Source organism: Pseudonaja textilis, chromosome 1 (assembly GCF_049901715.1).
Source record: "Pseudonaja textilis isolate UNSWEBS1 chromosome 1, rPseTex1.2, whole genome shotgun sequence".
Taxonomy (NCBI): domain Eukaryota; kingdom Metazoa; phylum Chordata; class Lepidosauria; order Squamata; family Elapidae; genus Pseudonaja; species Pseudonaja textilis.
Window position 1 is genome coordinate 38,946,469 of NC_141990.1, and position 13,321 is coordinate 38,959,789.

The following is a 13,321-nucleotide window of genomic DNA, read 5'->3' on the forward strand; positions in this document are numbered from 1 at the left end:
CCCTCTGTTTCAGAGGAACCTGGCAGTAACATATGGCTGCTGCCATCATGTCTAGCTTGGCCCTTCTTTGCTAGCGGCGGTGGTAGCAGCAGCAGCGTGTGCCTTTTCTTAGCTGCTGATTACTTCAAGATGTTAAACTGTTGCTGGGGCCAAAGGAGAGAAGCAGAAACTCAGTACATTGCCGGAAGTACAGCTTGGAATAGATACTGAATTGGAATATATACTGCACATTTTTCAAAAAATTTAAAAACAAGAATATATTGGTTTCCTGTCCTTGTTTTTATTTATTTGCTTTTGCCATCCCTTTTACAAGGCCCCGTGTCTTTGATGTTCTTCTATTTTACGACAGAAATATATGTTAATCTATAGCAGCAACTATAATGAAAGAATCTTGGAACCCCTAAAATACGAATATATTTATTACTAAATCAAAGATATCTAATGTAATGCTAATCTAGCAAAATCATAGAAAATCTTTCCTGTCAAAAAGTAAACATTTCAGATCCTATGAAAGTTCAGGTCAAATTTAAACTATATGTACCATTAATAAACATGTAATCATGTCTCTCATTCTCTCCCCTCACCCCTGCCATACCATTCCCCATTTCATGGAAAAATAAACATTGTGGATTGAATCTTGAATGTGAAAGCTGAGAGAAAGCTTTTAATCATTTATTCCCTGCTGGGTTTTCTTTCCTGATTAATCATTTAGATTCCGAAAAACTCAATCTTTTTCAGGGGACTTTTTAGGACAACAATGATTTGCATAACGAGCCTCACTTGAATTACTTTATAGTTCTCTGGTAAACTTTTTTTTTTAATATGGCAGCTAAATCATACATCATTTATAGGGCAAAGTTTATAGCTTGGTGGAGAGGTCATAAGTTCTAGAGAATTTAGAAAGTCATAGTTTTTTAGAAAGATAATATTTTAGCAGATATCAGGTTATGGAGAAATCATTCTCCAATTATCAGAGGAATAGTAGAGAGAATCTAAATAAAGCCTATTAAATCCCACCGGTGACGTAAATCCCATCATTTTATCTCTAAAACTACAAAAAGAATAGTTGAGATTCAAGAATTCTTTATAACACCATAGACTTTCCTCTGATGCTACCTAACCATGCAATGCCTGCACGTAAACCTGCATTGGGGAAGAAAATTTAAATTTTTTTAAAAACTTGGGAAATGCAAGTAACATTCCAGAGTTCATTTCTACAACAATCTCAATATTAAAGTTTGACAAAGTAGTATCGGTGGTTTGCATTTCACGAAGGTAACCCCGTTTGCAGTCTTCTGCAATCAGAGGCCCCAGAATACCAGGACGCTTATCATCCTTCTCCATCAGACTCCATCAGGTGACTGCAGTTCTCCAAGGGCGCGCTCGCTCGCTCGCTCGCTCTTTCCTTCCCTTCCCTCTGTCTCTCTCCTTCTGGATGCTATTTCTCTACATTGCCTCCAATCCCGCTCTCCCAATCCAGAATTCCTCGCCCCCCTTCGCCCCCACCCCCACCCCGTCCTCCTCTATCCGCTCTCAGCCGCAGGGCAGAGGCCCGTCCCACCTCGCGTAACCCACCTCTCGCCAACAGTACCGAGTTGGAGGCGGGTCTTTCTCCTTGGATCCGCCTCTTCGCGAGTTGCCCGAGAACTTTGTTTTGGGCCAGCAATCTGGCCGGAGGGAAGTTTTGTGGCGGCAGCTCCGAGCCCGAGGCGACCGCGGGTCGGGGTGGTGAGAAAGGGGGAGCCCCAGGGTGCCCGGATCGGATTCTAAAGAAGCCTGCCTGGCCGCCATGGAAGGGTCTCGGGGGCTGCCACTGTTACTGCTGCTGCTGCTGCTGCTGCTGCTGCTGCTGCTGCTCTCTCCCGTGGAAGGTAAGGCGTTCCTCCCGTCTGCTTGGCTCCCACGGGCGGGGCGCGAGCAATTCTTTGGTTCCCCGCTTATGGAGGTGGTGACGGGGGGTCCCCGGGTCCTCTTCTCCGCACAGGTGGCCAAAAGGCACTGCGCCTCACCGAGGGGCGATCCTGAATATCAGAGGGCGCCCCAAGAGACTTCCCAACGTCGGGGTGGAAGGCTGTGATGGGTCGCGATCTGACACCTGCAGTTGTATAAAGAGAAAATGCTACAAGCCGGTCCACTCCGCAGAGGCTGGTGGTCAGAGTACGCAGGGGTTTTAAAACACCCATAATGAATACCTATGGAGATTCTCACTCATTCAGGCCCTGGTTGTCCCAAACTTGCTTTTTTCAAAACAACAACAACTGGACCTTCTTTGTCATGAGAAGTCCAGATGCCTTTTGAAAAAGCACCTTTAGGACACAGTGTGAATGCTGATTTCCATTTCTCACATACCAAGTATCTCTGACTAGTTTCTATCGCAAAGACAGGGCTATGCAGAACCAGAAAGTAGGACGTGGGTTTTGTCTGAATTCACCAAATTCTCAAATGCTTCCCAATACTAACGGGGAGCCAAGTCCAAATGCAAACCTCAATTGGAGGGGCGCGCTAGGCTTCTGGGAATGCATTGGGCGAAGACAGCTGTCTGCCTGGCGCCTCTTTTCCGTCCTTCTTCTGGAAGAGGCTCTAGTACTCTGGCTGCACTACTTAGCCAGGCGCTGCAGAATCCAATGGGCACTTGAATCCTCTCGGTGAAATTGTAAAGAGGAAGCTGGCATCTGCAGAGTAAGCCCCTCTGAAGCCCTTCTCGATGGATGATGAGGCTGAAGCTGGTTACTTAATACTTCTTCCACTTCTTTATTCGAGTAAATGTTCAAAAAGGCAGCTTAAATCAGACAATGGTAGATGGGGCTGTTGAAGAATGCTTTGTTTGTGCCTATTTTGAGTGAGACAAATTTATGTAAGACGAATACTGTGTTTAGAGAACCATTTGGTCAGGGTGAGAATGAGATATGTACAAAGATAATTATTTGTATTATATTAAATTATTTGTCATGAAGGGCAGAGTGTCCTAACTAAACAGAGATGATTTAGATTAAGGTATTTTTTAAAATTAATCTTAGATCTTACACAAATACACTGTATAAGCTGTGCTTGCATTGATTTCACTGCTAGCTTTTCTTATAAAAATAAAGAACTAGGAATAATGGATGTGTCCCACAGTGATGTGTTAAATGGTGTACAATTTAGAAATCCCAGTTCTAAATCTCATAAAATTATCTTCCACTCAGTTTTATCAGCTGATAAAATTATTCTTACAAAACTTTATTCTGCATTTCTTGGATACAAATGTGGTGAGCTAGAATGGTAAAACATATACCAAACCTGCATTTAATAATGCATGTGTGCAAGAAGGTTGAGATCCGGTACTGTTTTTGGCATGGGTATAGGAAATGCATGTCAGCTGGTAATATGACTCATTCATATCTGAAGAAAAATATGCCAAAGAAAAATATAGTGGCATTAAAAGGCTAATCTACAATAATCTATTCTGGGGATAGGAGAGAGGTATCCCTAAAAACCAAAGCGAATTGAGTTCTTTCGTGTGTGCCTTGAAAAAGTCCTCTGGAATAACAGTCATGAAATCTGGAATTTGGAAGTAAGGCTAGAACATGTGCTTCTTCAGCCTTTAGTTTTTTTCCAAATCATAGTAAAAATGATTTGTTAAGCAAGTCCCCCATGGATTCCTCCCTAAAGGCAAAATCCATACTTCCCATGCAGTGAGTTGTCTGCACAAATGGTAGATATGTCAGAGATGCTTTGTCCATTCATGCTCTCTAAAAGCAAAGTGCCTGCTAGTTCTCCTCTGAAGACATCTTCAAGCAATGTCCATCTCCTGTTAAAGTAGAGTGATACAAGCTACATCTTCAATCACCCCTATTAGCCATGCTAGCTAATCTGATTGGAATGGGGTCCAGGACTATGTGGAGATTCATGATTTGCCCTGGTAAAATGTGTTTATTGATACTATTGCTGCGATGGAGAACAGCTCCCCTGCCTTTTAATTAGAATATCCCATCTATTCTTCCTAAGAATAACTTTTCAAGATTTTCTGTCTTATTAATTCCTGTTCCATGTGGAATGTAAACTATTACTATACAGTCATGGACAAATCAAGAGAAATGATAATGCCATGTAATACTGCAATAATAAGGCCACACTTGGAATACTGTGTACAGTTCTGGTCACCATGATACAAAATAAGATGCCAAGACCCTAGAACAGGGGTACCCAACCCCCCAGTCTATGGACAGGCACCAGTCTGTGGCACGCCAGTAACTGGGCTGCGCAAACAAGCAAAGCTCATCCACAGGATGCAGGCAATATGCGAAAGCACCCCCTGTCCAGTCGATGGAAAAAAACCTCTCTCCATGGAACCGGTCCTTTGTGCCCAAAAAGTTGGGGGCCTCTACCCTAAATAGTTGCAGAGAAGAGCAATAAAAATGATAAAGTCTCTGGGGGCTAAGTCATATGATGAACAGTTGAGGGAGGAAGGTATGTTTATCTATGAAAGAGAAGAATTAGGAGTGACATAACTGTTTTCCAGTTTTTGAGGGGCTGCCCAGAGAAGAGGGACTGGCATTGCCCAAAGCATCAGAGAGAAAAACAAGAAATAATGGGTGGAAGATTGTTAAAGAGAGATCCAACTTAGAAGTAAGGAGAATTTTTTTGACATTAAGCACAATTAATCAGTGGAATAAATAGTCTCCCAGACTTGTGGATGCTTTATCAGTGAAGGTTTTCAAAAAAAAAAAAAAAAGACTGGACAACTGATTGACTGGGATGATATAAAGCAGGGGTGTCCAACCTTGGCAACTTTAAGACTTGTGGACTTCAACTCCCAGAATTCCTCAGCCAGCTTTAAGTCTTAAAGTTGCCAAGGTTGGACACCCCTGATATAAAGTTTCCTGCCTTGAGCAAGGTGTTGGACTAAAATACCTCTAAGGTTCCTTTCAGCCCTATGATTCTATATTCTGTGTTTTAGTTTTGTTAGTTTTCCCTTCTTCTTTTTGTCTGCAATTGTAGTGGGGCTGTCAGCAATAATATTAAGGGGAAGTTATACAAGTTTCATTTTTCTTTAAATCAAAAACAGTCAAAATGCAGTAGAGTTGGAAAGAAGCAGGCTTAACATGATCATCTGTCCTATAAATTTCACCTTTTTTTTTGAAACTCTAAAGTAATCCCTCCATTTCCAAAAATGGGCTGCCCCAAATCCAGAAGGTAGCCTTACTCTAGAGCAAAATAACAATGGGGAATAGGTGAGGTGACGGGTTTTTTTACCATGAAGGCACATATTATTGAATGAGTCACATGTCATATCTCCAAATAAGATGAGATATTAATTATATACTAGAATTCAACTGAAAATGCAGTCAAGTTTTGACATAAACATTTAAAATCCGTACTAAGAGTTCCTTAAAAAATAAGATATATCCGGGACAAATTATGGGAAAGCAAATGTTCAGAAGATCATGGATTCTGAAGAATAAGTAAAGAAATGCAATTAATGTGAAAAGAAAGGGAAATGTGGGTGCCTCTTTCTGGCACCTGACTGGTTCCTCTGCATTCTGGTAACATTTAAGGGAGAAATCTGTGACGTTGAAAGGTAGATGAGGGAAAATGCAGTTAACTTTTTCTGTAGATGAAGTTTGCAAATGTGCAGGGATTAATTAATCACAGTGTTTGTGTTTAAAACAGTGAGTTAATGGTTTCACACGTACAGTCTTCTATAGAAGTCCTATTTTGGGAGCAGGAATGATTTCCAATTTTATGCCTGCTTCTCCTTTGACTTTGTGGGAAGCTGGCAGGGAGCATTGGAAATCACAATCACATGATCATATTAGCGTGGCAGTGCTGCAGTGGCCACAATTTTGCCAATGCAACTGGTGTGAGGATCCTTAAAATTTCAATTACACAGTAGTGAATTTTATCAGCATTCTTTAAGTTAGTGGATTTCAGGTCCTTGATTCAAAAATTATTGTGCTATCGTGCACAGTTTGGAATAATTAAAGGTTACAAACAGATAAGCAGGCAGGAGAGTTTTAGTACTATATAGATTACCAGCATCTTGAACTGAATTTGCAAGCAAACTGGCAACCAATGTAGCTCACAGAGCAGAGGTGTAATGTGTGCTGATATGTGTGCTCACATACTGTGCTGGTACACTTTGGAATGTTGAAACTTCCAGGTACTCTTCAAGGGCAGCCCCACGTTATATATTGGTCATGTGGAACTTTAGTTTTGCTGAAGGTTATATATGCTATTTATGCTGTGTTCACAACATTCACATGCAAGGGTGGGATTCTACCAGTTCGCACCTATTCTCTAGAACCAGTTGTTAACATTCTAAGCAGTTCAGAGAACCAGTTGTTAGAAGAAATTATTGGCCTAATCCTGTAAGGAAGGCATGAAGGAAACATTCTGGTGCTGCTTACAGAAACTGCCTCTCCATTAACCCTTATTATATTCTTGGCAGGACTAGACTTCCTGTCTCAGGAACTTCTCTGGAGTTATTTTCCCCTCGTTTGCTGGTACTTTGCTTGTGTGGAGTGACCATTCAAAGTTACAGTGGCACTGAAAAAAGTGACTATGACCATTTTTCACACTTACGGCTGTTGCAGCATCCCCACAGTCATGAGAGGCCAGGCAAGGAGATGCGTGCCTCGATGTGAGTGATGTTGAGTTGGCCACGCCCAGCCAATAACATGACCACCAAACCACACCTACCAACTAAGCCACAGAACCAGTTGTTAACAAATTTGAATCCCACCCCTGTTCACATGTATAAATGCAATGCAATCTACAGATATTTCTTTGTGAGAAAAAATGTTAATAAATGTTTCTTGGGTGTCTGTCTATCTGTATATGTGGATAATAAATTTTCTAAAATGAAATTAAATAAATAAATACACCTCTAGCAAAGTAAAGCAGTTGGGAGAGAATCTTTTCTTCCATATTCCTATAGGACGTTAACTATCAGAGGTAACTATGGATTAATAAAGACCTTCACACAAACACCCCCACAAAAGCACCCTAGGTGTTTAGTAATAATTTTTCACATCAGAAATTAAATTGAGGAAAGCAATTCAGAAAAAAATAATACTTACAAAACTATTGTGAAAGAAAGTTTATAAAGAATTGTTGTAAAAGGAACAGAAGTAGAAACTAGCACACAAATACAAAACCAAAACTATTTGCCTGAAATATGGTGAAGGCCATAAGAAGCTTTGAAGATAACATGGAGGGCAATGTTTCTGAATGTGAACATGAAACAAAATATAATGATAAAACTATATCTCTTAATTTACAGGTCTTGCTAGTGGAAAAAAAGAAGCAAAGAAATTTGGCTTGACATCTACCAAGTCATATTCACATGAGATGGACTCAGTAGGTGTACAACCAGTAGCCCAGTCTTTTCTGGCCTGGTTAAATTATACTTCTCCAGTCAGTACATTGTCACCTCCTATGGATTCCAGGCTTATTAAGATCAATACAGTCACCTCACCAGGAGATCATGCAGGTCATCTTCTCCAGTCAATTAAGTTTAATCCTACAATAGGAACCATACTAAGCGCTGAACATATGGATATCACATTTAATTGCTCGATCGATGTTCCCAAGTCACTGGTCAACCAAGACTTCCCACCTATTACCTTGTGGAAGAATGGGAAGGAAATTCTTGACGTTAGCAGCCACTATTACCAGTTTGATGATAATGAATTAACCACTATGAAAGCTGCTTTCAGGTAAATCAATGTTTATTCCATTTATTTTTAATTTTTAATTTTTTCTGGAGTTAATAATTATTGAATGTAGAACCCTAAGATTACCCTAAGATTCACATTTACATTTGGAAGGCACACCAGATTTAAGAAATCTAATTTTAGCACTATTGTAACAGAGTCAAATATGAAACAAAATGGGGACAATGAGTGAATTGATTTCATTCTCTCCTTATCCTAAATAGTGGAACATTTATTTCCTGAACATCCTTGAAGAGATTCAGAAACTACAATGCAGCAGCAAGTGTTCTCTTGCTAAAATATTTTTGTACCTTATGGGATGAATGCATTTGTACTAATTTGCAAAGGAAAGATTATCTAGAAATGTATTTAGAGAGCTTCCAGTACTTTGAGTTTGGATTGTGTGAGCAGATGCTCCCCTTGTAATGGCATGTGGAAATGACCTTAGGAGATAGGAAGAAGAGCCGTAGCCTAAACAATGGTCTGATAAACAAAATACGGGTCTGAAGGAGGAGAGGTGACAAAAATGTCTCAGAAGGAACCTTCCCTAATTTTTCAGAGCACAAAAGTGAGGGATGCAAGAGGTACTTTTAGACTTGCAATATTCTGTTAATGTAACCTTACAATAAGGATAGAGCTAGTAGTCTTAGGTGTGCTTCTTATCTGGACTATTTCAAAAGGCTAATAATCTTCTATTACCCATGCATCTTTCCCCTCTCTATATATATTAAGCAAAATGAAATTTCAACCCATGAAATTCATAGAGTAATAAGTTCATCCCAACCCATGAACTTATTACTCTCTTGTTACTCTGTCTAGCCCATGAGGCTGCCTGAAGGCCACATGTTTAAAACTATCTTGCTCTTGCTCCTTTAGTACAGTGAATGAGAGTTGCACAATCCATTTTGGGACTATGAAGAATGAGGATACACCCCAGTATTTCCACTACTTGGAAACATTTTTAAGTGCTGAGAATTCTCTTTTTAAAAAAGTAATTATTTCCCTTGTGGATTGCCTTCCTACAATATTTATTTTTAATGAACCTTAAAATACTGCCGCATTTATTTCAGTATGAACAAGGAATACCAGAGTCTTGACTAAGTCAAGAACGAACACTGATGGCCTTATAAGTCTTTTTTCTCTCTTCCTTTTCTTCTATAGTATACCCAATGCTCAGCATTCTGATAAAGGGTCTTATAGCTGCAAATTGACAATTGAGAATGTGGAAATTGAATCAGATCCTATTTTGGTTTTGCTGGAAGGTAAGTTTATATCGGGAATAAGTACTTGTTGGCTAAAGTGGGGTGATTTTGCAAAACAATCTGACAGTGATAATTCCTAGAGAACCAGAGGTAGAGGAGAAATGGATTAAACTAAGACAGGGAAATTATTTATAGAATAAGTAAGGAGGTGGGTGGCTGAGGTGCTTCTCATCACACTAACTCATTGAAGATATTGAGATTCCACCTCTCTCCCTCCCTCTCCCCCCCCTCTCAACTTCTAGAAAAAAAGTAGAAATTGACTCCCCCTTGCCCCTCTTCATAGATGCTACTTACTACAACTTCTAACACCCCTCATTTTGGTCTTTGTTGTCTAGATAATTGTAATATAGCATCACTTAGGAAAACACCATATTTCTCACATCTGTTCTAGTTGGAGGGGAGAAACTCCACTGGCAGGTGGTATTGTTTTTAAATGCAAAAACATTGTCTACATTCTTATATTTTCCTTTGCCAGGGAAAAGATAGAAATATAGTGGTATTACCTGAATGATAGAGATTATTTTGGTTGCCCCCCGGGATATTTTTATTTTCTTAGACAACATCATTGGTTACATACTGGTCAAGAGAATGGAGACCAGTGTCTTCCCACTTTAGTAAGCAAGTAATTAATGTAATCTAACACGTATTCACAGTAGACTTCAAGCTCATTTCTGTTACACACTTAGAAATCACTGCCTTGTTAGGTTAAATGGATTTCTAAAGCAAACTTGGGGACTTTAAGATTTATGGATTCCAGCTCCCAGAATTCTATAGATAGCATGCTGGCTAGGATATTTGGGGAGTCTACACATCTTAAAATGGTTGAAGATGGTTGAGAAAACTGACTTAAAGTAACTTTTCTCAGGCTGGAGCCCTACAAGTGTGTTCATTGACTGGGAATACTGGAAATTGTAGCTCCTAATGCACCAGTTTGAAGCTGTTGGGAAGCCTTAGGTTGTGACAACATAGTTTCTTACATTTGATGATTTGCTCCAATAACGGGCAGGAAGATTTATCACCAATCCATGAACTTCCCACTTCAGATTTGCTTAATAAGAAACCAAGAGCTAGTATTTGATGCTTGATCCATGGAGGATGTTGACCTGAACCACAGGATACTTGACTGGGCACATCTAGATTGAGTGAAAAAGGCCTTGGGGAATCACTGTGACTCTCCACCTTAATGCACAATTTCCATCTAAGTAGACAGATTTTTAAAAAAAATTCTATAGTATGAAAACAGGGCATGGATGGCAGCCAGATTAGCATCAGACTGATAGAAAAAGCAGGTTACAGAAGATCTTTGATGGACTATCAGATTGATCTTTATAATCACTTATATTATCTATTAATTAAAATATGGAGGCAAAGAGGAAATGCTCTAAAGATGCACAGGTTTCAGATTGTGTACATATCTCAATTGATATGGATAAAGAGTGGGAGTAGCAAGATTACTACTCCATCCTGCTCAATTGCTTAATTCTTCCATGCAATGAAGATCAGTGGAAGTTATTTTGAAAGTACTATTTTGGGGCTTAAGTTTCAACTGCTCCTATCCGTTTTGGCTGGTGCACTTAACTTTGTTGTTAATAAATAAATAAATAAAAATAAACAATCCCAGCACACCATTAGTCATTGTGCTGAGTCTCAAGAATCTTTCCTTACCCTGTTTTTTAAATAACTCACCATTTTAAAAATATGTTCACCAATGGATTGCTGAAACTTGAACACAATACGAATTGGTTCATTGATCATTCATATATGTGTATATTTTCTTATGTGATTTTTAAAAATACTATTTAAAAATACCATAACTGGAAGATTACCCTATGAAGCATCAAAAGAAGCCACAACCTCCTTGACTGTTGCTTGTTTTAAAATTGCATGGTGGCGGGAGAATTCTGGGAGTTGAAGTCCACACATCTTAAAGTTGCCACATTTGAGAAACACTGAACTCTTGTTTGTCCCTTGATTGTATTAAGGTTGCTCAATTCTAAGGCTGGACAGCTATTAAATATGGGACTTATTTTTTAAAATATTTTTTTATTACATTTTCACAAATACAAATCTCAATTATGTCTGTGACAGCGTTTTTGCATCGACAAATATGTATATCTTATAGTTCTTATTATATACATTTTATTTATATATTAACAGATATCTTGTGTGATTTATTATAAGTATCTATAATTATTTCTATCTTATATACCTTATTGTCTATATGTCTACAATAATATTCTCTTAAGGCCTCATATTTTAATTACATTAGTCCATTTTTCCTACTTTCTATATTTATTTTCTAACCATTCATACCATTTGTACCATTTAAATAAGGGACTTATTATCTCAAGTCTAAGACCTCTGAATGATACTGCAGTGAAAAATCATTGTACTTAATGCTTAAAGCTTAATCGTAGAAGTCCAGTCTTTCCAATCTGAGGAAATCCAGATGTCATGGCTTACAACTCCCGTCACTCATAGTCCTACAACGGAGAAATCCTCATGGGTTGTAGTTCTACGTGTCTCTTGTTTTCAATGTCTTAGTAGTGCTTTTACTTCTGCTGCCTGCAGGACTGCCACATTTCATTAAGCAGCCCCAGGGGTTGAATGTTACCCGAAATGAACCATTCAATCTCACATGTCATGCTGTGGGGCCTCCTGAGCCTGTTGAGATTCGCTGGCATTGGAACAGCAACCAAATCCCGAAGAAAACTGACATTTCTCCATCTGTGCTGAGCATGCCAGGTGAGTTAAATCCATTTATCCTGACACAAATTTAGCATGATCGGTTTGCTAATCTGCATCGGAACAGGGGAACATTAAATATAACTGAAGCATGTAATTGGTCATATAGTTGAGTCCTGGACATTCTGTCTTGTTTTTAAAATGAGCAGATTAATGATACATTTATTTTAAAAGGAGTAGCCTAAATGGACTAAAACAATTATTTTTTTAAAAAAATTGCCTAATGCTATAGGGAACAATTTAACAACAGAAAAGTATTTTTAGAGTCAGCATGTGTGTGTGGGCGTGTGTGCATAATGGTATATAATATATAGTATGTATTGTGTGCAGATGGAAAGAGATATTTTATATGAAGATTAGTGATGTGTTGTAGTTAAAAAACTAAAAGGATATTTACTATGCTGTGAGATTAAAAAGATGTTTTAAGATGGATGACTATACAAATGTTAGAAATCAATCTATCCTTTAGGCTGTTATAGTTGAATCCATTAGTAGATAATGGATTTAACTAACACTTTAACTAGTGATGCTACTACTATCAGAGTGAGTATTGGTAGATTGATATTTAACCCCATCATTTCTGATACTACTTCAGTATTTGGCAAAATCTATTCATTATATCAAGATGCATTTAAGTGAAACAGTGTAGAATGATAGCTCAGGTATTAAATTTGGAGATCCGTTCAAATGTACCCTCACTTTGGAACATCAGATTATAATTTTGGGTTCATCAATCTGGTAGGATTGTTATGAGGTTAAATGAAGGGAGATCCCTATGTAAAATGATGAGAGTGCCTAAAAAAAGGCAGAATATAAATCTAGGAAATAAACAATAAACATGTACTGTGAGAAATGATTTTAAAACCCTAAGAAACAAATCAAGTTTTCAGTAACTGGATAAACTTGGAAATTGTGTAGCTTCACAATTGAGGTTCCTCAGAGTTATTGCTGAAAGTTTTTATATGTGGGGCTCAAAGTATTTTTAAATAAGTTCAGAAAATCATACTATTTCCTTGATTTGATGGATTGTTTTAAACAGTATTATCCTTCCAAGTGGCTTATTTGTTGTTGTTTTTTAAACTGAACCTTTGGAAAAGTTATTTCAGTAGTATAGAATGAACATTGCCAATCTCAGTTTTTTTTAAAAAATGTTTAGTTTCTTAATAAATTATCATCTGATGCAAATGTTAGACAGACACTAGGGATTGCTTTTGTATACATTGGGGATTCTTAAGAATTCAATATTATAATTGATTTACTACCATGTCTAATATTTATTTAAATGTAATTTCAAATGAAATATAATTAGCTATATATATATATATGGTATTCAGCTTTGTTCGTGTATTTTCCCACGTCATTATAGTTGTGCTTTTAAAGTTGTAGCAACGTTTCGGCAGAATCTCATCTGCCATCATCAGGCTTCTGTATTGTGTTCGTCTACAACTTTAAAAGCACAACTACAATGACGTGTAAGATTGAGAGCATCTTGGCAACGTTTTGACAAGGTCCCACTCGCCATCTACAGGCTGGTGCTTTCAGCTTCGTGCTTATGCTTTGTTCGCACAAGCACGAAGCCAAAAGCACCATCCTGAAGATGGTGAGTGGGACCTCATC

At 38.3% G+C, this 13,321-nt stretch overlaps 1 protein-coding gene across 3 annotated transcripts in view; it reads left to right on the forward strand.

The window, feature by feature from the left end:
• Positions 1 to 1,614: 1,614 nt before the first annotated feature.
• MERTK (MER proto-oncogene, tyrosine kinase) overlaps positions 1,615 to 13,321 on the forward strand; it is a 79,097-nt gene continuing 67,390 nt past the window's right edge. For 2 of the 3 annotated variants that reach the window (XM_026695924.2, XM_026695925.2), the window contains exons 1-4: positions 1,615 to 1,871; positions 7,265 to 7,700; positions 8,859 to 8,959; positions 11,531 to 11,704. In XM_026695924.2, the coding sequence (XP_026551709.1) occupies positions 1,790 to 1,871; positions 7,265 to 7,700; positions 8,859 to 8,959; positions 11,531 to 11,704 (793 nt within the window). In that variant the 5' untranslated portion in view covers positions 1,615 to 1,789. Of the gene's footprint in view, positions 1,872 to 4,501; positions 4,609 to 7,264; positions 7,701 to 8,858; positions 8,960 to 11,530; positions 11,705 to 13,321 lie in introns of all 3 variants that reach the window. The other variant, XM_087931606.1, reaches the window with a different exon arrangement.